Source organism: Euleptes europaea, chromosome 12 (genome assembly GCF_029931775.1).
Source record: "Euleptes europaea isolate rEulEur1 chromosome 12, rEulEur1.hap1, whole genome shotgun sequence".
NCBI classification, from domain to species: Eukaryota; Metazoa; Chordata; class Lepidosauria; order Squamata; family Sphaerodactylidae; genus Euleptes; species Euleptes europaea.
In genome coordinates this window covers 2,758,512-2,782,249 of record NC_079323.1, presented here as the reverse complement: position 1 = coordinate 2,782,249, position 23,738 = coordinate 2,758,512, and the positions used below count along the sequence as shown (strand labels likewise).

General features: G+C 50.6%; 1 protein-coding gene across 1 annotated transcript; it reads right to left on the bottom strand.

The window, feature by feature from the left end:
- Nucleotides 1–21,638: 21,638 nt before the first annotated feature.
- TPBGL (trophoblast glycoprotein like) lies at nt 21,639–22,764 on the bottom strand. Its single transcript, XM_056858819.1, is given in 2 exon segments — nt 21,639–21,984; nt 21,986–22,764. Coding segments are annotated over 2 exon segments (1,125 nt in total).
- Nucleotides 22,765–23,738: the final 974 nt, after the last annotated feature.

Below are 23,738 nucleotides of genomic sequence, written 5' to 3'. Positions count from 1 at the left end.
CCCTTCTCCTTCCCTTGGCGATTATACAAGTCACTTTATGCACAGCATCGTGCGGAACCAAGAACGTAGCTCCTGTTTGCATTAATTTAATGTCTCTCTCTGTGTGTGTGTGTGTTCTCTATATGGAAGCAGTATTTTTGCCTCAGCTTTTTCTATCCAAAGTGGTGAACCTGGTTGTCTGATTGCTTTATGGATCCCTGTGGGAAATTCCCCTCCCCCCCTTCAAAGCTAACAGAAAGCACCTGGGCCGGTTCTGACAACTTTACCAGGTGCCGATTGGTAGTGTCTGCTTCTTCCACCATCATAGCTCTTTTAAAAACAACAACAGTAATTTTCATGGATTATCTCTAGTATTCCACTAATTTCAGGTATCTGGATTCCCTCATTTGCACAGATCTGTGGCAACCAGCCAGTGGTCATCAGATGGAAAGGGGAAGGGATCATATCTGGACTGACGCTTGGTCTTGCTGCTTAGTAGCTGTGTTTTAGTGTAGGGATTTTTCCTGTCCATGAGTCTTAATTTTATCTCTACTCCCCCCCCCAGCTTAGTCCAAGTTGTTTAGTAGTAATAAGAGTTCCAGCAATTTGAATCCTCTTCTGTTCCAACAGGTGCTCTTCCTCCTTTTGTGTCTTTATGTTTATGTCCTTCTTGAAGTTAATTTAACAGTTGAAGCCAGAGCGAGAAGCCGCGTCCCTTGAGGTTGGGCTAGTCTCAGAGCGCCTGCTTGGCAGTACAGAAGCCTGCCGGGGCACGTGTGCATTTTGGTTCAAAGGGGCTACCAGCCGCCATGGAGCATCTGAGCGTGGCTGTGCCAATTTTGCTGCCGCAGGCCTCCAGGAAAAATCCCTCCAGCCTTTAGAAAACAATGAAAGGACCATTGTTTCCTGTCTTATCACATCCCAGGGATGTCTCTTCGACATCGTTTTGTGGCTATCCCCACTATCGTGTTCTTGTAGCCGTAGTTAAAATTTTACAGGAATGGAAACATCAGTTAACTGTTATCACTAACTGGGTCCTCAAAGAAGGTGAGCTTAATCAGTCTCTCCTGGTGGATCCGATCCTGTGGAGCTCTGTGTTGGCTTCATCCGGCACTGCGCGTTAATAAGCACGCACTTTGCGGGATCTCTCCTGGCTCTGTTTCAGGGACTGCAGAGAGCCTTGTGCTGTTGCAGCTGTAGAGGCAGAACTTCCCAAGAAAGGAGGGAAAGGTTTCTTTGGCAGATCTTGGTTAAGCTTCAGGCCACCAGATGGAAAAGTATATTAAACAAACAGCGCAGCGAGGAACTTGTAGGCTACTGGCTGGAGACCACTTCCTTGGCCACAAATGTGGCACCGTAGAGAAGTGTGGCTTTCAGTTATGCCTCCTGGCCCATCCCTGGAAGAGGGACCTGCAGATGGCGTGTGTGCAAGGGGCCACCTGGTGGTCTGAAGAGGCTAGAAAGACCCCAAGCGAGCGGGGCCTGGCGTGTACTCCGTTCAGGGCTCAGAGACCCTGCTTCTGTCAGGCCTCCGGGGCCTGCCAAAGCGACGCAGATTCTGTATCTGTCCCGGACGGTGTCATGGTTGGCTTTACATCCAGTCATTGAAGGGGCCAGGGAAAGGTGGAGGGAGACCTGGCTGCAGCTCAAGATCTGCGTCTGAGGTGGTTCGTGCTGGGGTGGGGGTGGGGTGCTCACATGGCTGATGGCACCTCCCTGCTTTGAAACTCCTTCCGCACAGGAAACCAGCCTGTCGAGGAGGTGGGTTTTTCTGTGTGCCGGGTCTTCCTCTTGCACGAAAGAGCATCCAGGAACATGCAACCTGCTGACCAAGAAGGCCTCTGATGCAGGCAAACCTTCTAAATTTCTGCCGCTTCTGGCACTACCAAGAAGCCAGTAGCCCGCTGGAGAATGTCTGACCTCCGTGTTTCCAAAGCACTCCTTCCCATCTAGAGGCTCTCTTCAGGCCAAGTCACATGGGACAGGCCAAAAGTGTCCTCTGAGTTTAGGCAACCCAAGTGGGTTTCGCTTGGCCACTGTCCTTGGACTCTGCCCTTCTCTTATCCCCCTATGGGTTGGCTCTCGCAAGGGGGTGCAAACAACCTGACTGGCCACCCGGTGAGGTGTGTGCGTGTTGGCGGGGGTTAATGCTGACGGGAGCTTTTTGCTGTGTGGTATAACAAAATACCTTAGCTGTACCTGAATGTGTAAGGACAGCAAGAAATCACCTGCCCTCGCGAGAGACTTTAGGGGCACCGTCCGCCAGGAACTTCTGGGCGTGACTTGTGGAATTGTCAGCCTAGGGGACATTGCCGTGTGAGTTTGTCTCTGATTGATTTGATGCAATATTTATTTATTCTTATTTAAAGTTTAAATGCCTTCCAGAGCATGCATACTATCTTTGAGTGAAATATATTGAATGCCAAACTTTTTTTTAAAGCCTCTTTGTTTTCCTCTTTCATTTACTGTATATTTAATATATGTATATGCAGCATAGTGTGGGAAGATTGTGGAAAAGTTCTGAAATGACAGGGCTATCCTGATTTGATCTTTTTGTGTGTGTGTGTGTGTGTGTGTGTGTGTGTGTATGCTGGAAGGCATCCAAAGAAATTTAGGGCAGGTCTTTTGACTTTCAGAGATCTGTTGTGCTTTGAGATCCGATTTCCATCTCCCAGGAGCATCGCCATTTAAGTGCAGAGGGATTAAGTCTCTTTCTAAATCTAGATTTTTTTTTAAAATAGGGGAAGAGAACAATCTCGCTCATGCATGGTTTGAACAAACAAATGCAAGAACAAAATGTTGCGTTATTTGGCAAGTGTTTGCTCTGTCTGTATAGGATGGTTTTGGGGTGGAGACCTGAAAATGCACAAAAAGATTTAATTCTTCCCTGGAACAAGAGTTTGCTGGGGATGCTGTCATTTCCTCTGCCCCACAAGTGAGGTGGGGTGGAATGCAGCCCCCAATATTGCATGTGCTGAAAGCTGACTCCTTAAGGATTTAATAGCTGCTGCTATTGGTGTATTTTCATTGTTCAGAATGCTTGAAAATCCAGTTGATTCCATTGGGGGGAAGCTGTTTTTTTCCCTTCTCTTCCTCTCTCCTGTGTTTTACTTTTCTGTTAACTGTGAAAGACCATTACCTTTTCAGCCTCTCTGGTGGGGGTAGCACGTGGTACACTGCCCTTTGACTCCGCTCCTCTTCCCAGCGGGTCTTCTCTTGTGATGGGAAGGATATTTAAAACTGTGTGGAGGACAAAGTTATTGAGAAGTGCTGTCCAAAATGCACTGTTACTTGGCTAGATGCTTAAGGAGATGGCTCTTCTTAGATGGCAGGCGTGGGCTGATTTTTACCATTGTATTGGTTAATTCCTCTCTTTTTGCAATGTTAAGAGAATCTTCTTTATCCTACGAACAGATCCTATTGACCTAAATGAGACTAGGCTTCTGGCTTTTTTCTTCTGAAGAAAGCATAGGATACTGGGAATGTTTACAATACTCTGTGGCTACTTCCTTCCTTTTAGCATCCTTGGAAAGAATTTCCACCTTCCTGTTAAGAAAGGAAATGTTCTAATGTTCTTTCCTCTCTCAGTTCTGTTGTGGCAATAATTGATGAAAATAGCTGTGTGGGGGACCTTCTTTAATGTCAATAATAAGAAACAAGAACACCTTCCCCCCCCCCAAAACCAATTTTGTGAGTTCACTGTTATGATCTACCCTGCTGTTGTGATTCATGCTTGCAGTCAGTGGGGAAGATCCAGCAGCAGCGTCCCCAGTTACACCTTTATAAAGTGGGGCAGGAGCCCCTGGGCAGCTTCAAGCAGTGAGAACCCTGTGCATACACTCCCACCCCCTAAAAGTCTTAAACTACTTTTGCTCTCCATTGGAGGCACAACATTGTATGCTACCTCGAAGGCCTAAATTAAGAGGAAAGGTGGGGGTGTAAATCTATTGCCTTTCTTTGACGAAAGAGCCCCTCCGTGAGTGAATCAGATCTGTGGGATACAGTCCTGGGTGGCCATTGACAAGTTGGAATCCTAGAAACCCAGGGTGGGGTTTGTTTTTTTAGAGTGAAGGTGGTTCTGGTGAACAACAAGAGACAGATGCATATTCTTTCACATTGTATTTTGTACTTGGTATGTGTCCAAAAGCAAGGGAGACCGCCCTCCTTGTGTTGGTAACCCCCCCCCTTTTCACTATCTGCATTCATTTGGTAGCTCACCCTTCTTGAAGGGAACTAGAAAGGTCAGCGTGCCTCTTCCAATCCTGGCACGCTTCTTGCATGTTTTCCTTGACTTTGATTCCAGGATGACCTCTTCCAGATGGTCATGATTCTGTCCTGCTCTCAGTTGAGGTAGATCTTAAGAGTGGTACCGAAAAGCCTCCTTCCTTTTCAAAAGCCCTTTTCTTCCTCAAAAGACAATGGGTGTATCATAAATGTGGACTGAACATTTTGCACTTTGATTCTGTTGGAAGTATTTTTTTCGTATATGACGTGGATTTAGTTGAATGGAGTGTTAAGTTAATAAAACTTTCTCTTCATAGAAGCTTTCAATTCTCATTTCTTTGGGAATTCCAAAGCAGGGGTGGGGGCAGCCACTGAAAAGGCCATGTTCCTTCGGCGGTGGAGAGCAAGCCCATCCAGAGTAGGCTCCCCCCCCCATTCCACAGTGGGCCCCTGTCAGCACTTGCCATACTTCCATTCATTGGCCCTCATGTGGCCCATTATCCTGCCCAGACACTAGTCCAGAATCTTCCAGCAATCCCACCTGCATCTGATGGGAGGGAGAGAATTGCATGTTGCCTGTGTGTTGATGGTTTAGAGCTAGCGTGGTGTAGTGGTTAAGAGCAGTGGTCTGGAGCGGTGGACTCTGATCTGGAAAACCGGATTTGATTCCCCACTCCTCCACATGAGCTGTGGATGCTAATCTAGTGAACCGACTTGGTTTCCCCACTCCTACACACGAAGCCAGCTGGGTGACCTTGGGCTAGTCACAGCTCTCTTAGGGCTCTTTCAGCCCCACCTACCTCACAGGGTGTCTGTTGTGGGGAAGGGAAGGTGATTGTAAGCCAGTTTGATCCTTAAGTGGTAGAGAAAGTCGGCATATAAAAACCAACTCCTTCTCCTCCTCCTCATTGGTTTTAGAAAATGATAAATTACTTTTCTGCCACAAGTTTCCCAAGTGCAATTTCTACCTATCACAGTAAAATTCTAGAAAATATAACCTGCTGAAAAAAATTATTTTTAAATGCCCCGTGAAACCCCGAAAAGCACAGTGGCACCCATTTGAATAGTCCAGCGGGGACTGCCCGAGCAAAAACGGGAGAGGTCTCGTTCACTAGGAATTCACCACATGCCTCACTTGGTGTCGCTATAACCCAGCACAGGAGATCATGGCTGCCCTGGAGTTCTTGGCAAGAGTTTGAACTCTGCTCTCATTTTAAGCCCACATCTTGAAACGCAGCAGAACAAAACCCGTTTCCAGAGTACAATCAACCAAGCGGTCGCTTTGAAGCTTTGTTTCCGGAATGATCAAACAAACCAGCTGAAAGCAAGAAGTCTTGCAGCTCTGCAATGCAGAGGAGCCATGCCAAAATGGTCCAATACCAACGCCCCTCAATGCACCACAGGAAGAAACCTAGTAAAACAAACAAAGCAAAACCCCCCCCCCCCACTAATTCTAAACTGAAGTCGGCCCAGACAGCTCTTGGGTGTCCATGGTCAGTGGTTTGTTTAAACTGCCTTTCTCCACAAAGATGCCTTACAGCAATAGATCCAAAGATTCTAAAAACACGCACTAAAATACAAAACCAAATAACACTACCCCACTGATACATTCAGTTTAACACACCCAATGATACATTCAGTTTAACACACCCAATGATACAACTCAACAAAACCCCGAACACCCATTATCGGCCCTAGAAGCCAACACCCCTGCAGTTCTTTCTGAAACTCTGCAGAGAGGAAACCCTCCCTACCATCTCTGCGAGTCTTTTCCCTAGGGTAGGAGCTGGGTTCTTCTGAAGCAATGCCTTCTCTGATGAAGCGGAGAAAAGCTAGGGTCGGCTCTTTGCTTTGGAGAAAAGATGCTTTGTCAAAGAAGTGAATGTGTGCCAGGAGACCCCCGTGACAGGTGCCAAGGTAGGGAAGACTGTGCTAGCTGAACAGGAATAGTTAGGATTGCTTGGAAACCTAGTAAATACTTGCCTTAATCTCCCCCTTAACTTACCCCTCTCCCCTTTAAATAGGGCTGACAAGCTCCAGGTGGGGCCTGGAGATCTCTCGCTATTACGGCTGATCTCCAGGCAATAGAGATCAGTTCCACTGAGAAGCCAGAGCCCATGCCAGGAAGACAAGGAATCTTCTTTAAAAACTAAAATGAAAGCTGAACAAAATTACATGTTTGTTTTCTAGGGGGAACGTACGCTTCTTTGTCCTGAAAGCATCAGCGTTGCCCAAGATGGCTGTGGAGCTGTTCCTGGTGCTGAAAAGGCATTGCAGAATCCATTGTCTGCTACAAGGAAACACTGACCTTCGACTGTTTTGCCAGCGTGGGTGTAGTGGTTAAGAGCGGTGGACTCTAATCTGGAGAACCGGGTTTGATTCCCCACTCCTCCATATGAGCAGCGGACTCTAATATGGTGAACCGGGTTTGTTTCCCACTCCTACACCAGCTGGGTGACCTTGGACTAGTCACAGTTCTCTCGGACTAGTCACAGTTCTCTCTCTCAGCCTCACCTACCTCACAGGATGTCTGTTGTGGGGAGGGGAAGGGAAGGAGATTGTAAGCCAATTTGATTCTCCATAAAAGGTTGAGAAAATTGGCATATAAAAACAAACTCTTCTTCTTACCCAAGTGTGCTTTCAACATTTGCTGAGGGGAGCTTCTTTGGGGTCCTGAGGTCCTTTATTCTCTTTCTCCTTGGGCGACTTCAACATGGGTCTCAGATGGAGGTCTTTCACATCACCACCAGGTCCCTTTAACTGGAGATGCCAGGGGTTGAACTTGGGACCTTCTGCATGCCAAGTAGATACTCAGAGACTGGAATTCTGATTCCCCACCACACAAGCTTCTCCTCCTCCTTGCAAAATTCTCCTCCTCCTCCTGCACAATTCCCCTTATTCCATTTAACATGGAGAGCAAGCACAGAGCCTTGGCTTTTCTCTCCCTGGTCTCCACCACATTGTCTCCTCTGTAGGTCCTTCTTCATATCTTGCATTTTCCCCTGATCAGGAAACAAAAGTGGCTTCTCACACCATTCCCCTTCACCAATTAATCATAGAATGATAGAGTTGTAAGGGACCACCAGGGTCATCTAGTCCAACCCCCTGCACAATGCGGGAAATTCACAACAGCCTCTCCCCCACACCGCCAGTGACCCCTACTCCATGCCCAGAAGATGGCCAAGATGCCCTCCCTCTCATGATCTACCTAAGGTCATAGAATCAGCATTGCTGACAGATGGCCATCTAGCCTCTTCTTAAAAACCTCCAGGGAAGGAGAGCTCACCACCTCCCGAGGAAGCCTGTTCCACTGAGGAACCGCTCTGTTAGAAAATTCTTCCTAATGTCTAGACGGAAACTCTTTGGATTTAATTTCAACCTGTTGGTTCTGGTCCAACATTCTGGGGCCACAGAAAACAACTCGGCATCCTCCTCTCTATGACAGCCCTTTAAGTACTTGAAGGTGGTTATCAAATCACCTCTCTTCAGGCTAAACATACTCAGCTCCTTCAGCCTTTCCTCCTAGGACTTGGTCTCCAGACCCCTCGCCATCTTTGCTGCCCTCCTCTGGACAAGGTCCAACCTTGTGAAAGGTAGGTTAGGCTGAGAGATGAAGATGGGCCCAAGGGAACCCAGCAGGTTTCCATGGCAGAGGCCATGGGTGCCTGTGAGCCCTGACTAATTATTGGGAAGGAGGCTTTAGGCATAGGTTGAGCAAAAGTGTCAGATTTTAAGGTAGCTGTAACAGAGGGAGGTACTTTCCCCTTCCCTAACAAGTCTAAAGAAGCTCTGGGGAGCATTTTATTTATTTAATGCATTTCCCCCCTCCCTCCAAGAAACTCAAGCTAGTACTTGTAGTCTTCCTACATATGTGGCCACATTAGGCAGGCCCAGTTAGAAGGCTCTCTGAGCCTAGTTTTTTCAAACACAGTCAACAGGAATTCTGATAGTTTGTTGGGGTTGCCAGCTCCACATTGGGAAATTCCTGGAGATGGGGGGGTGGAGCCTGGGGGAGGTAGAGTTTGAGAGGGGGGACCTCATTAGGTTATAATTCCATAGAGCCCACCCTCCAAAGCAGCCATTTCTTCCAGGGGGAACTGATCTGTCATCCAGAGATCAGTTGTACTTCCAGGAGATCTCCAGGTCCCACCTGGAGTTTGGCAACTGTATAGCTTGGTGTGAACTTTGCTGAAGATCTGTCTATTGCTCTTTGCACTGTCTGCAAGTTTTGCAACACCTTAGCTAGTTTGCAACCTATTTTTGCTGAACCTGAGCTGTTAGCCCATTAGCTCACCTCTACCCGAAGAGCCTGCTCAGCTCAGGTTTAGCAAAGCTGTGAGCTCTTAATTACCGCCTGCATAGCCAGCAAGCCGAGGGGAAGATTGCTCAGTTATAATCTCCTCTGGAATAGCACCCGTTGTTTCTCCTTGTTCGGTGGGAGAAATGAACAAAGAAGTCTTGGGAAGGGTGGCAAATGCATGTATTGGTTGCTATTTTGGTTTCAGAGCAGGGAAGAATGCAAAACAAAGAAGGGCTGTAGTTGCTTTTCTATTGAGAGTAAATTGCAGCTCGGTTGGTAGTGCAGGAAGCGAGAACAGCCGATGCCCAGAGAGAGAGAGAATGATGAATGACTTCTGTCCCTTCGGTGAGCAATCGCTTTGCAAATGCACTTTGTTCCAGCTTTTTAACAGAAAGATAGAGGCGACGCACTCTCCGCTTCAGTTTTTCATTTGGCGGCACGTCAGCCATGGGTGGGCATCATAGTTCGGTCTCATTGGTTCTGCTGCGAAAGCAAATAAACCATTTGCAAGACATCCATCCCTGGTTTTTCACTGGCAGGCCCTGCCAGGATTCCATTAATAAATTTGTATCACTTTCCAAGATCGGGAAAGGAAACAATTGGAGATATCCATGTTGGACTGTGCAAGGCGATCTTCTGCAGAGCACAGAGAGAGGGAGGGGATGTGGCTCAGTGGCAAATCCTCTGCTTGGCATGCCGAAAGTCCCAGGTTCAATCCCCGGCATCTCCAGTTAAAGGACAAGGCAAGTAGGTGATGTGAAAGACCTCCACCTGAGACCCTGGAGAGCCGCTGCCAGTCTGAGCAGACAATACTGACTTTGATGGACCGAGGGTCTGATTCAGTATAAGGCAGCTTCATGTGTAAAACCTGTTCTCTTGCTGGGGGAAAACCCCAGCCTGACCCCACTTCAGCTGGTCGTTGTATGCATGGCCCTAGCTCACATGTGCCTGCTGTTTGGGGCTGCCATTGGCGGTGGTGGTGGTGGTGGAAAGGGCCTCACAGCTGACTTACGGTGAGGCGACCCCTGTACGGTTTTCAAGGCAAGAGACAAATAGTGGTGGTTTGCCATTGTCTGGCCCTGTGTAGCAGCCCTGAACTTCCTTGGTGGTCTCCCATCCAAATACTGACCAGGGCTGACCCTGCTTAGCTTCCAAGATCTGATGAGATCAGGATAGTCTGGCCCACCCAGGTCAGGGTCTGCCATTAGCACTCAGGAATGGGCAACCAATTATTGATCAATGGGTCGGAGCACCTTTCCTGCAAAGAAAGCATGGGGCTTTTGAATTTGGAAAAGGGCTATTGGGGAAGGGTTCACCTGGATGGCCCTGGCTAGCCCGATCTAATCAGATCTCAGAAGTTAAGCAGGGTAGTCATGGTTGGTACCTGGATTGGAGGCCACCAAAGAAGTCCAGAGTCGCTATGCAGAGGCTGGCAATGAAAAATCATTTTTGTATGCCTTTTGCCCTGACCTGGATGGCCCAGGCTAGCCTGGTCTTGTCAGACCTCGGAAGCTAAGCAGGGTCAGCTCTGGTTAGTACTTGGATGGGAGACCACCAAGGAAGCCCAGGGCTGCTACACGGGAGCAGGCAATGGCAAATCACCTCTGCTCATCTCTCTGATCATCTCTCACTGTGAGCAAAGGAAAGCAGGCCTGACACTCACCTTGAAAACCCCATGGGGTCGCGATAAGATGGCTGTGACCTGATACCTCTTTCCATCACTGGGGAGGGGCCTGATGGAAGTTTATAAAATTATGCATAAGAGACCGAGAAAAGGGATCCATTCCAATAACTGAAGCATCCCCCCCCCGATGTAAGGCAACTTCAGAGGTGCCCTCTTGCATTGGGGTAGGTGCCATGGCTCAGTGGTGGAGCATCTGCTTGGCATGCAGAAGGTCCCAGGTTCAATCTCCAGCATCTTCAGTTTAAAGGATCTGGCAGTGAAAGACCTTTGCTCGAAATCCTGGAGAGCCACTAGTCTGAGTAGACAATACTGTGTTTGATGGATCAAGGATCTGATTCAGAAGAAGGCAGCTTCATGTGTTCATGTGTGGGGAAGAGCCTTTGCCCAAGGGGAAAGAATTGTCATAAGTAGAGCAGATCCATATGATCGAGCACATACTTTTCTTCCTTACTCATAACTACAAGTCAGGGTCACCCAATGTAAGTGAGACTTGCGTGTCTCATTCCATCTAGCCTCAGTTTGTCTAAGAGCTGTGCAGAGGTGTGTTAATCCTTCAACCTCTATTCAGATTCATTATTCAGAATGACACAATTAGCATTTCAAAAGGAAAAAAAGTGTTGTTTTTTAAAGACACTCTTTTCTCTTTTAAAATGCTAATAGCAGAGCAAAGAAGCCTGTTTTGAATACCGAAGCCAAGTGGAAGTTGAAGAGTTAAATTGAATCTCCCTTCCCCCGAGGCAAACTGTGGCGACATGAGCTGGCAATTTGTGTTGTATGCATGGAACAAGATTTTGAACTTTCTGTTTGAGCCTGGCTGGGCAGTAGATTGAGAACAAAAGCGAGTTCTCCTTCACTGAAGCATTATTCATTTATGGAATCTGCAGCAGCAGGTAAATCTGCGCAGGATTGCAGCCTTAACATCTGATTAGAAGGTGGGTCCCATTTGACCAGCACTTCTAAATCTTTGCTTGCTGGACACTTAGATCAACTCTTTTGTCCGAGTTCTGTGATAACAGTCTTCGATAAATAGATAACACAACATCCTGGTAGGTTGCTATCAGCCTGGAGAAAATAAAGGCCCTGTACGTTTAACAGATCACATTATGAGAAGACAAAAGTCACTGGAAAAGACAATCATGCTAGAAAAAGTTGGAGGCAGCAGGAAAAGAGGAAGACCCAACAAGAGATCATAGAATCATAGAGTTGGAAGGTACCACCAGGGTCATCTAGTCCAACCCCTTGCCCAATGCAGGAAATTAACAACTACCTCCCCCCACGTCCCCAGTGACCCCAACCCTCCCCCCACCATGTAGGATCCCACAATCAAAACACTCCCGACAGATGGCCATCCAGCCTCTGATTAAAGACCTCCAAAGACGGGGATTCCACTATCCTCCGAGGCAGTGCATTTCACCATCGAACAGCCCTCACCGTCAGGAAGTTCTTCCTAATGTTTAGGTGGAATCGCTTCTCTCTTAGTTTAAATCCATTACTCCGTGTCCTAGTCTCTGAAGCAACAGAGAACAAGCTAGTTCCCTCATCAACGTGACATCCCTTCAAATATTTAAACATGGCTATCATGTCTCCCCTCAACCTTCTCTTCTCCAAACTAAACAAATCCAACTCCCTAAGTATCTCCTCATAGGGCATGGATTCCAGACCTTTGACCATTCTGGTCGCCCTCTGGACACGCTCCAGCTTGTCAACATCCATCTTAAATTGTGGAGCCCAAAACTGGACACAGTATTCCAAGGGAGGTCTGACCAATGCCAAATACAGTGGTAACATTACTTCCCTTGATCTAGACACAATACTCCTATTGATGCAGCCCAGAATTGCATTGGCCTTCTTAGCCGCCATATGACACTGTTGACTCATATTAAGCTTTGGTCCACTAAGGCTCCCAGATCTCTTTCACATGTTCTGTCTCCAGTCTATCAAGGCCATTCTGAACTTTGACCCTATCCTCCAGGGTATTAACTACCCCTCCTAACTTGGTGTCATCTGCAAATTTGATTAGCATGCTCTCTATCCCATCATCCAAGTCATTTATAAAAATATTAAATATACCAGTCCCAGGACAGACCCCTGTGGCACCCCACTGGTCACTCCTCTCCAGGACGAAGTTGTGCCATTAATGAGCACCCTTTCGGTTCGGTTGGTCAACCAATTACCAATCCACCTAACAGTAGCAGTGTCCAGCCCACATTTTATTAGCTTTGTTTCAAGAAGTTCATGGGGGACTTTATCAAAGGCTTTACTGAAATCAAGGTACACTACATCTACAGCATTCCCTTCATCCACCATACTTGTCACTCTTTCAAAAAAAGATATGAGATTAGTTTGGCATGACTTGTTTTTGAGAAACCCATGTTGACTGTCAGTGAGCACAGCATTTCTTTCGAAGTGCTTACAGACCATCTGTTTAATTATCTGCTCTAGTATTTTACCTGGTATTGATGTCAGGCTGACTGGGCAATAATTGTTTGGGATTTCTTTCCCCCCCTTTTTAAAGATGGGGAGCACATTTGCCCTCCTCCAATCTGCTGGAACTTCTCCTGTTCTCCATGAATTCTCAAAGATTATTGCCAGTGGTTCTGAAATCACTTCAGCCAGTTCTTTGCACACCCTTGGATGCAGTTCGTCCGGCCCCGGAGACTTGAATTCATTGAGAGTAGCCTGGTATTCCCATACTATCTCAGTGTCTATACTATGCTGTAATTCCCCTATTGCGTCCTCTGCTCCCTTATTCCCAGTTTGAGCACTATTCCCCTTTTGGGAGAAGACTGATACAAAAAAGGAGTTAAGTAATTCTGCCTTTTCTGCCTCCCGTTAATAACTCACCGTCCTCTCCACGCAATGACCTGATCGTTACCTTGATCTTCCTTTTGTTACGGACATAACCAAAAAACCCTTTTTTTTGTTTTGTTTTTAACTTTCCTGGCTAGCCAGAGCTCATTCTGTGCCTTAGCCTTCCTGACTTTCTCCCTACATGTGCCGGCTACTTGTTTGAATTCCTCTTTGTTGATTTCTCCCTTTTTCCACTTCTTGTACATGCCCTTCTTAAATCCTATCTCAACAAAAAGTTGAGGTGGATGGACTCAATAAAGGAAGCCACGGCCCTCAATTTGCAAGACCTGAGCAAGGCAGTTAAGGATAGGACGTTTTGGAGGACATTGATTCATAGGGTTGCCATGAGTTGGAAGCGACTTGACAGCACTTAACACACACACACACACACACACCCCTTTAATAGAGGCTTTGTGGGATTTTATTTATCAGGTGATGCTTTTTACCTCCATGACATGAAAATCTCCAGCTGCCCATTTCCACCCATTCAACCTCTCTTAAAAGGACACAATATTTTTTTTATCCAGGCCTGTTGTCAATCCTAACAGCGATGTGCACAGAAGATGTTTGTGAGACCTGTAAATCTGTACAATCATTTCAACGAGTTGCGTACGGTGCTAATAAGTTCCACAGTGAATTATGCACTGCACGAAGTTCGTTATTTTGTGTGTCCTGAATAAGATGGAGAGAATTTTCTCTTAATATCCACCATACTTTCTATTATATCTCCGTTTACGAGGGAAATTATGTGTTTTATATATATACAAAAAGCTGCATTCAATTTAGCTGAAATTAAGCCAGTTTTGTGCACATCCCAGCTTATTATAAGGTTGCCAACTCTGGGTTGAGAAGTACCTGGAGATTTTGGGGGTGGAGCCTGGGGAATCTGGAGTTTGGGAAGGGACCTCATTGGGGTATAATGCCAGAGTCCACCTTCCAAAGCAGCCATTTCCTCCAGAGGAACTGATCTCTGTCATCTGGAGATCACTTGTAATTCCAGAAGATCTCCAGGCCCCAGCTGGAGGGTGGCAACCTGGGGGATAGGTGTCCTTTGCTGGGGGGGAAGGTAAATGCCTCAAACCAGCCCAGGTGTTACTTGTAAACTTCTCCGAAGAGTAATGCTGGACTCTCTTAAGACTGCTAGAAGGGGATGTGTCTGTGTCTTCATTTGATCTAATGATGCAGTTCGTCATTCAAGACATCAGAGAGACGGAGGCTCCCAGTATGAGAGGGGAGAAAGAAAGGTTAAAGAACACAGTGACGGGGCTAGCTAGCGTCTTACTCCTTTCAGAAGCCATTCATTCATGACCCTGGCTAACTTGCATGACGTTGCCAACATCCCCCCTCCACAAACACCCACGCAGCCACAACGACACAACACCCTTTTGCATAGAGTTGTTTTTCTTCCAGTGCTCCATAACGGACTCGTGTTTGGCCGTTGTTGGCAGAGAAGTAACGTGGCAATAATCCCATGCGTCCTGAAAACAAGCCTGCTAACAGGATTTCTTCCCCACTGCCCGCCTTTTGTGACAGGGACAGCTGCAGTTTGCTCCCAGGAATTTCTGAAGGCCACAAAAAAAGACACAATTATGTCAGAACATAAGAAAAGCCCTGCTGGATCAGACCATGGTTCATCAAGTCCAGCCGTCTATTCACACGGTGGCCAACCAGGGGCCTCTAGGAAGCCCACAAACAAGACGACTGCAGCAGCACCATCCTGCCTGTGTTCCTTCAAAGCACCCAATAGAATAGGCCTGCTCCTCTGATCCCAGAGAGAATAGGTATGCATCATGACTAGGGTCCATTTTTACTAGTAGCCATGAATAGCCCTCTCCTCCACGACCATGTCCACTCCCCTCTTAAAGCCTTCCAAGTTGGCAGCCATCACCACACTCCCTGGGGACAGGGAGTTCCACAACGACTGAACTATCCGTTGTATGAAGAAATACTTTTCTTTGTTTTGAATCTCTTGCCCTCTAGCTTCAGCAGTTGACCCCAATTCTCCAGATTAGAGTCTGGCACTCTTAACTACTACACCACGCTGTAGAATGCCTAGAGAATGTAGAGAATTCCTAGCCCACACTGGAATAAATGTTGTTAGTTTTCAAGGTGCCCCTGGACTCCTATTTTACTATTAGACTAAGTTATGTATGTAAGTGCTGTCAAGTCTCTACTGACTTACGAAGACCCTAGCAAGGGGCTCTTAAGGCAAGTGAGTAGCAGAGGTGGTTTGCCATTGCCTTCCTCTGCAGAGTCTTCCTTGGTGGTCCCTCATCCAAGTAACGACTCTGCTTAGCTTCTGAGATCTGAGGAGATCGGGCTAGCCTGGGCCATCCAGGGGAGGGCAAGAGACTAACAGAGATGGTTTGGCATTGCCTGTCTGTAGAGTCTTCCTTGGTGGTCACCCATCCAAGTGCCAACCCTGCTTAGCCTCTGAGATCTGAGGAGATCGGGCTATACCAGCTGCCTGCCCCCTCCTGTATCACAGCTACCCCACTGGGATGAGCCCAAGATCACCCAGTGAGTTTCATGACTGGGCAGGGATTTGAATCTGGATCTCGCAGGTCCTAATCCAACAAACTTACTACTATACCACACTGGCTGTATGTCTGTAGCATAGATGGGACAGAATTGCCTTCGTCGCCTGATTTTGGCCAAACCAATGGTTGTCAAATTTTGTCCTGTCTCCTCTGGAATCAGGTCCCTGCCAGCTGGCGTGAGTCCACCCAAGAACACCCCTCTCTTTGCCATATGGAAGGACGTTCCAGAATCCTGAATGGCTTCTAGCCCAGGCCTTGGATGGGCTAAAAGCCAAATGGGTCAAGACAATCCTCAACGGGCAGTCCCAGCTGGCCAATCTTCTCTCACTTGCCCTTGGTCGTATTTGAACACTCCTTGGCTTTGGCCCTCAGATCTATTGCCTGCAGGATGCCCTAGTCCCCAATTTAGACTTGTTAATGGATCCTACTGCCCTGACCTGGATGGCCCAGGCTAGCCTGATCTTGTCAGATCTCAGAAGCTAAGCAGGGTCAGTCCTGGTTTGTACTTGTATGGGAAACCATCGAGGATGTCCAGGGTTGCTATGCAGAGACAGGAAATGGCAAACCACCTCTGTTTGTCTTTTTCCCTGACCTGGATGTCATAGGCTAACCCAACCTGGTCAGATCTTGGAAGCAAAGCATGGTCAGCCCTGGTTAGTATTTGGATGGGAGACCGCCAAGGAAATATGGGGTCACCATATGTTGGCTGCAAGTTGATGGCACTCTCCACCACCAATGGATCACACTACACCTGGTCCCCTGATGCCAACATACCATTATTCGAATGGCTGCCATTTTATCTCCTCGAAGTTCTCAAGACCAGGGAGCAATCAGGCCAAACGGAAAGGATGGTACAGGTGGGGGCGGGGGAGACCAATGCCAACAAGACGCTTCCTTGGAAGACAGATCTGTCTGTCAGGTCTCCTCCCACCAATCAACTCATGGAATCCAGACTTGGGTGCAACAAGCAAAAAGGAACTGCTCTTTGGAAAAGCCCACTCAGAGAAATTGTTGTAGATGAATCAAGAAACCAAACTGGTGTGCGTGCACACACACAAATAACCACAGGAAAACAAAAACCAAGGACCTCTGGCTAAGTAGCGCTGCCCATAAAACAGGGAAGTGGGGAGGATTCTGAAGCAATCTTTGAAATGACTCTGCCGGCTTCTGTGATGGCTCTGGTCGAACCGGGGAAAAGAGCTCAGCACCGATTGGCTAGTATTTGTGCAGTCAACACATTGCCACTGAGTCTCTGGAGCAATCTTGCAACCGGTTTTGTTTAAGTGACAGATGAACACACACAGAAATAAATACAAATGTGGTGCTTAATGTTCTTTTAATTGAACAGCCTTATGCACAAGAGGAAGATTGAGACTTGGTGGTGGGCAGCTGGGTCACCTCCACGGCACAGGAAGAAATCACGGATCCAGCTTGCTAGTGTATATAAAAGCTACACCGGTTACAGAGCTGGGGTTAACCAGCAGCCTGGCCCACCCTTAAAAAGGGTGAATTATCTTAAAAAGCAAGTTAGTCTTCATCCTGATTTGATCTTGCGCCTGTGGAGGGGGGTGGGTATACTGGCTGACATTCCATGTTCCTGTTCCAGCATTCTGACTCACAAGGCATAAGCACTGCTAGATTTGAGTCCAATAGCATCTCGGAGACCAACAAGATTTTCGGGGGATGAACTTTCGAGAGTCAAAGTTCCCCACATTGGATCTCTCTTCATTCAGTAGACCAACCAGACTTTTGGGGTACAAGCTTTTGAGAGTCAAAGGTCCCTTTCGCAGGTATTTGACAAAGGGAACTTTGACTATCAAAAGCTCATACCCTGAACATCTTGTGGGTCCCTAGGGTGCTATGGGGCTCCAAACTAGCTGTTCTCCTGCAGACCGACACGGCGACCCTCCGAAACTAAAGGCAGAGGTAATGCTAGTTCCCTGCAATCCAGTTTGCAAATTGAAGAAGAGTTGGTTTTTATATGCCGACTCTATCTACCACTTAAGGAAGAACCAAACTGGCTTACAACCACCTTCCCTTCCCCTCCCCACAACAGACGCCCTGTGAGGTAGGTGGGGCTGAAAGAGCTCTAAGAGCTGTGACTAGCCCAAGGTCACCATGCTAGCTTCACGTGGAGGAGTGGGGAATCGAACCCGGTTCACCAGATTAGAGCCCACTACTCTTAACCGCTACACCACACCTGGGAGGTCAGCCATGTGAATGCCTCTCTATGGATCAGTTCCTCCTTTCCCTTCTTTTCTGACGTGAACAGTGGTTTCGAATTCTTTGTGCATCAGCGCAAGCCGTGGTGAAGAAAAATCGGATTCTCTCTTGACTCTGGGCTGCAAACCCATTTCAAACCATGGCCGCAGCCTGCGGTTTAGGAGGGACAGAGGTTTGCAGTGACAGACGTGCAATGTGAAACCATGGTTAGCACCAAGGAGGGAAGGGAGCAAGAAAGTCACCAGGGAAGAGCAGGAGCACAGACACCCGAGCCCAGGGCTCGCAGCGAGCCGACGCAACATCCGCTCCCGCTTCAAGCTAAAGAATAACAGGGCGACAGCCAAGAGTATTCTGAAATTATTGCAATCGCCTTTATAGGAAAAAAAATACAATACAGTCAGAGATGCAAGCTTCAGCGTTTTCACTCTAGGTGGAGAACCGCTGCGGCTTCAAACGCTGCAGGAAGCACGGCTGGCCAGATGTGTGAGTTTCTCACGCCTCTGGCCAGCGAGGCATCCCAACCGAAGCAGCCCTAGCAGGCACTGACCTAAAGCCAACCCTTGGACTAGAATGAGCACATTTCACCTGGCGTAAAGGTGGATGAAAAAGCCCTAACCTAAGATTATGATGCTCCTCAGTCAGGATGTTAACTTGAGTTGTTCCTGCGTGCTTCAGAAACATGCAGCAGCCGGCCAGGGTCGGGATGGGGGAAGAGCGTCCTACGGTTGTCCGTTTGCATTATCCTGTGCCTGAGAAAAAAAAAGATGAGTTCTGTCCAACAAAACTTTAAAGGAAAAGGATATCCTCCTGCACGGGTTGTGCACTGCACGGTGGTCGACCAGTTTGGACTGCTTTGGCGGTGGTAAGTTGAAAATCGAAAGAGTGGGGAAGAGGCCATTCCGCAGGGGTCTCGTAGAATCCAGGGCGATGCGGGTAACAGTGAAAAGCCTGCTGTGCAAAGTACACAAAGTACACAATCTCCCCAGAGGGACGTCGTCGGCCCAAGAACACCTGGCAAGTTCAAGGCAACAGTCGGCATTCCTGGCTCGCCAGGAAAAAAGGGCTTCGCTGGGGGAAACTGGTTGTGCCGAGGACAAGGTTTACTTCGCTACTTCTGCTCTCCCAGAGTAAACCCAAGTTAGCATGTCTGGGGATTTCCCCGTGGTCCCCAACTACGAAGAATGTGGCTACCTAGGGAAAATCCCCCTTCCCCATGCTAGTTTTCATTAGACATCGGGAACCAATACAGATGAGAAAAGGGGATGGCAATGGAAAGGGAGATGCAGCCGCTTCCCTTCTTCCAGTTATTCCACGGACCTCAGCGCTGTGAGCTTCAAGCTATTTCCTGGAGATGTAGTGATATTGAAATCAATAAGCTTACACTAGATGGCTGAAGGCCACAGCATAGCCGCTTCTAGATTGCAGGGTTAGAATCCTAGAGTTGGAAGGGACCACCAGGGTCATCTAGCCCAACCCCCTGCACAATGCAGGAAATTCACAACTACCTCCCCCCACCCCACACACCCAGGGACCCCTATTCCAGCAAGCCACAAAAGAAGAGTTGGTTTTTATACCCACAACAGACACCCTGTGAGGCAGGTGAGGCTGAGAGTGTGTGACTAGCCCAAGGTCACCCAACTATCTCCATGTGGAGGAGTGGGGAAACCAACCTGGTTCACCAGATTAGCCTCCACCGCTCATGTGGAGGTGTGGGGAATCGAACCCAGTTCTCCAGATCCGAGTCCGCTGCTCCAACCACCGCTCTTAACCACTACACCACGCTGGCTCTGGGACAATCCCACTGATTGCAACGGGGATGCTCGAAAAGGAAGTAACCCGTGCTGTACCTTCTGGAACCCTACAGCGGCAGTCATGGCCGGGGGGTCAACACTGAATTGCCCTAAACTAGATCTTGGGCAGTTCTGGGAACAGGCAGACCTCTGCACCTGAGGTCAACTCCACGTCTCCTGTTTTCTGCAAATCATGCCTGCAATTGAATCCTGACGATTCCAAGGTTAATACTACATCAGAGGATCCTGAATATTTTCCCACTCCTACAACAGCCTTGGGCAGGGGAGGTATTTGTACCTGTGGGTCCAGCCACCCCCCCTCCAGTGGCTTTGGCAACAATAGGGATATCTCACCTATTGCACTTAGGGGTCAGCAAGGGGTGTGTCTGGGCAGGAGTGGGCACTAGAAACAGCATCTTAGAATCATGGAGTTGGAAGGGACCACCAGGGTCATCTAGTCCAACCCCCTGCACAATGCAGGAAATTCACAACTACCTCCCCCCACCCACCCCAGTGACCCCTACTCCATGCTCAGAAGATGGCAACTCCCCCCCCAAATCCCTGGCCAATCTGGCCTGGACGAAAATTGCTTCCTGACCCCCCGAAGTGGCAATCGGCATTACCCTGGGCGTGTAAGAAAGGGCCACCAGAGCCAAACACTGGTGTACCTCTTCCTGCCCTCCCTCTCATCATCTGCCTAAGGTCACAGAATCGGCATTGCTGACAGATGGCCATCTAGCCTCTGCTTCAAAACCTCCAAGGAAGGAGAGCCCACCACCTCCCGAGGAAGCCTGTTCCACTGAGGAACCCCTCTTAACTCTCCAGAAGTTCTTCCCCCCAAGGCTACATTGTCAGTGGCAAGATTTGTTTCAGTCCTTATATCCCTCAAACACTAGATATATGCTGCTCAAGATCAATGGATCAAGGAGCTTCTAAGGGATAAAAGGAAAGGAAAGAAGTTCTTCCCAATGTTTAGCCAAAAACTCTTTTGATTTAATTGCAACCCGTTGGTTCTGGTCCAACCTTCTAACTCTGTTTTATACATGGTGGGGTTCCCCCCCCTCAAAACTGGGGAAACATCTACCCCTCCCAGTCTCTGGCTGTTAAATGGGCTACTACTAAGTTGCCACCGGCCACTTTTAAATGGGCGCAATAGAGGAGAGGCAAATTTGGCCATTTTTATATTTAAATGATAGATCTGCCAGAGGAATGATGGACAGTGAACGCCTCATTCCTTGCAATCAACGCATCCTGGAGAGCTGAGAACTTGGGCTCTCTTAGCAGGCAAAGCAGAATTGGAGGGGTGTCCCCTCTAAGACTATCACCCTAAACACTAATAACTGGGTTGATGGGGGATGGAGGGAGGTACCTGTGTAAGGTGGGGCTGTGCGGGGGAATCGTTTTAGGTTCTCTTTGCCTGTGACGGCATGCGAAAGAGTAGATGGCATCTGTCTCCATCATCCAGACTGGGTTGGACATCCTGATGGATTCCTCAAAGCTGGGGGAGAGGTGCCCCCCCCCCCCAAGTCCTTCTCCTTGGGCTGGGAGGATACAGGCTGTCCACGTGGACCCAAAGGCAAAGTTTTAGGTGCCGGGGTGCTCTTGGATGGCCTTTTCCCCATGAAACTCAGAGGTCTGCCTGGACATGGGTCATTTTTCTGTTTGGAAAGGAGGCTCTCTCTCGCCCTCTCTGCACCAGTTCATGTTGCCAACCTCTGGGTGGGGCCTGGAGATCTCCCAGAATCACAACTTATCTCCAAACTACAGACATCAGTTCCCCTGGAGAAAATGACTACTTTGGAGGGGGGGGGAGCGTTGTTTCTATGGCTTTAACACTCTCCCAAGGTCATAGAATCCTAGAGTTGGAAGGGTCCCCCAGGGTCATCTAGTCCAACCCCCTGCACAATGCAGGCCCCTCACAACCACCTCCCCCCTAGCCCCCTGCGTTTTGGAAGTCCTGAAGCGAGGGACCCCCCCCACCTCCTTCTTAGGTCTCGGGGTCTTTTGGGGGGGCAGGGGGTGTAGTTTGCTAGGGCTGTGTCCGGCCTTCAGAGGTCCCCCGGGCCGCCCCTGTGGGGGTCGCAGTCCTGCTCGTAGCGGTAGTGGTAGCCCTCCATCTGGTCCCGGCAGGCGTCCCGCAGGTTGCTGAGCCAGCGCTTGATGCCCTTGCGGTTGAGGTAGAGCACCGTGAGGAAGACCACGCCGATGAGGGCCAGCACGATGCCCAAGAAGACGTAGGAGGCGGTCTCGGGCGGGCCGGGGGCATCGTCGTCACTGTCGGGGAGGCCCCACCCGGCGCCGTCGGGGCAGCCCACCTGCGAGGCCCGCAGGCGCGCCAGCGGCCGGCCCCGCAGGGCGGGCGGCGAGGCGCAGCGGAGGGGGGGCCCCGTCGGCGGCGGAGGCGTTGCGCAGCCAGGCCAGCAAGGGCGGCAGGGAGGCGCAGTCGCAGCGCAGCGGGTTGGCGGCCAGCTGCAGGCGCGGCCGGCCCAGCGCCGCCAGCCCGTCGAGCTGCTCGGCCGGCAGGGCCCGCAGCGAGTTGTTGCGCGCGTCCAGGAGGCGCAGGCCGGGCGGCAGGGCGGCGCAGGGCGGCAGCTCGCGCAGCGCGTTGCCGGCCAGCTCCAGGCGCGCCAGGCTGAGGTTCACCAGGGCGCCGCCCAGCAGCGCGCCCAGCGCCGCGCCGTCCCGCGCCGCCGCCAGCGCCTGGTTGAGGCGCAGCGTGCGCAGCTGGCCGCAGGCGGCGAAGGCGTCGGGGGCCACGGCGCGCAGGCGGTTGTGGCTCAGGTCGAGCGTGGCCAGGGCGGGCAGGCCGGCGAAGGCGGCCCCCTCCAGCGCCTCGATGGCGTCGTGGCTCAGCAGCAGCAGCGCCAGGTGGGGCAGGGGCCGCGCCGCCCCCGCGCCCCCCGCCCCCAGCCCCCCGGCGAAGGCGGCGGCGCGCAGCACCGTCAGGCGGCCGCCCACGATGGAGAGGTTGCGCGCCGAGGGCGGCAGGGCGGCGGGCGGCGCGCTCAGGCGGCCCAGGCGGCACTGCACCGTGTCGGGCGTGGCGAAGCAGAAGCACGCCGTCGGGCAGCCCCCGCCCGCCCGCAGCAGCAGCGGCGCCAGCAGCAGCAGCCCCGCCAGGGCGGCGCGCGGCCGGGGGGCTCCTCCGGCCGGGACGGGCGGCCGCCGGCCCATGCTACTCCCGCCCGGGCATCCTCCTCCTCCTCGACGGCGCGGGGCAGGGAGGGACGCCGCCGCCGCCGCCCCCGGCTGCCCCCGGCTGCCCCCTTCCCTCCTCGCGGGCGGCGTTAGACCGCCCCCTCTCCGAGCAGCAGGGGCTGCGAGGCGCGGCGCGGCTCGACGGGGCGGCCCGGCTTCATGGCAGCGGCGTCCTCCTCCTCGGGCTTCCCTGCGCCGCTGGCCGGCCGTCGGAGGGAGGGAGGCGCGCGGCTCTCGGGCTTCTCCGGCTTCTCCTCTCCTGCAGGCAGGTTGGGGACGGCTGGCTCGGGGAAGGAGGGACCGGCTCCTCCGACGGGCGGCTTCTGGCTGGAGGGGGCGGGCCGGGGGGGGGAAGAGAGCCGAAGGCGGAGCTTGGCTGGCGGAGCTGCGAGGAGCGCCCGCCTGCCCGCCCCGGCGAGCCGGCTTTTGCAACGGGGAGGGGGGGAAGCAGCGCCCCGGCCGGGGGGGGGAATCCGGGAGTTGGCATACCCCAGGGTCATCTAGTCCAACCCCCTGCACGGTGCGGGGAATCCAGGAGGGGAGCGGCTCAGTGGGAGAGGCTCTGCCTGGCATGCAGGGGGTCCCAAGTTCAAGCCCCGGCACCTCCACGGGACCGGGCTGGTAGGTGATGGGAAAGACCCTTTTCTGCCTGGGACCCTGGAGAGCCGCTGCCGGTCTGAGTAGACAAGACTGACTTTGATGGACCCAGGGACTGATTCAGAATCAGGCAGCTTCGTGTGTTCACAACTACCTCCCCCCAGACCCCCTGCGACCCCTACTCCATGCCCGGAAGATGGCCAAGTGATCTGGTTTCTTAAAGCAGCTGCCACATCTGGCCGAGGAGTTTCCAAGGCAGAACCTGATGGGGAGGGGGAGGCGGATCCTCTTCGCGGAGGAGGGGATCGGGGCCGGTCGGAGGGCAGTGGAAAGCCAGGGGTGCGGTCAGGTCA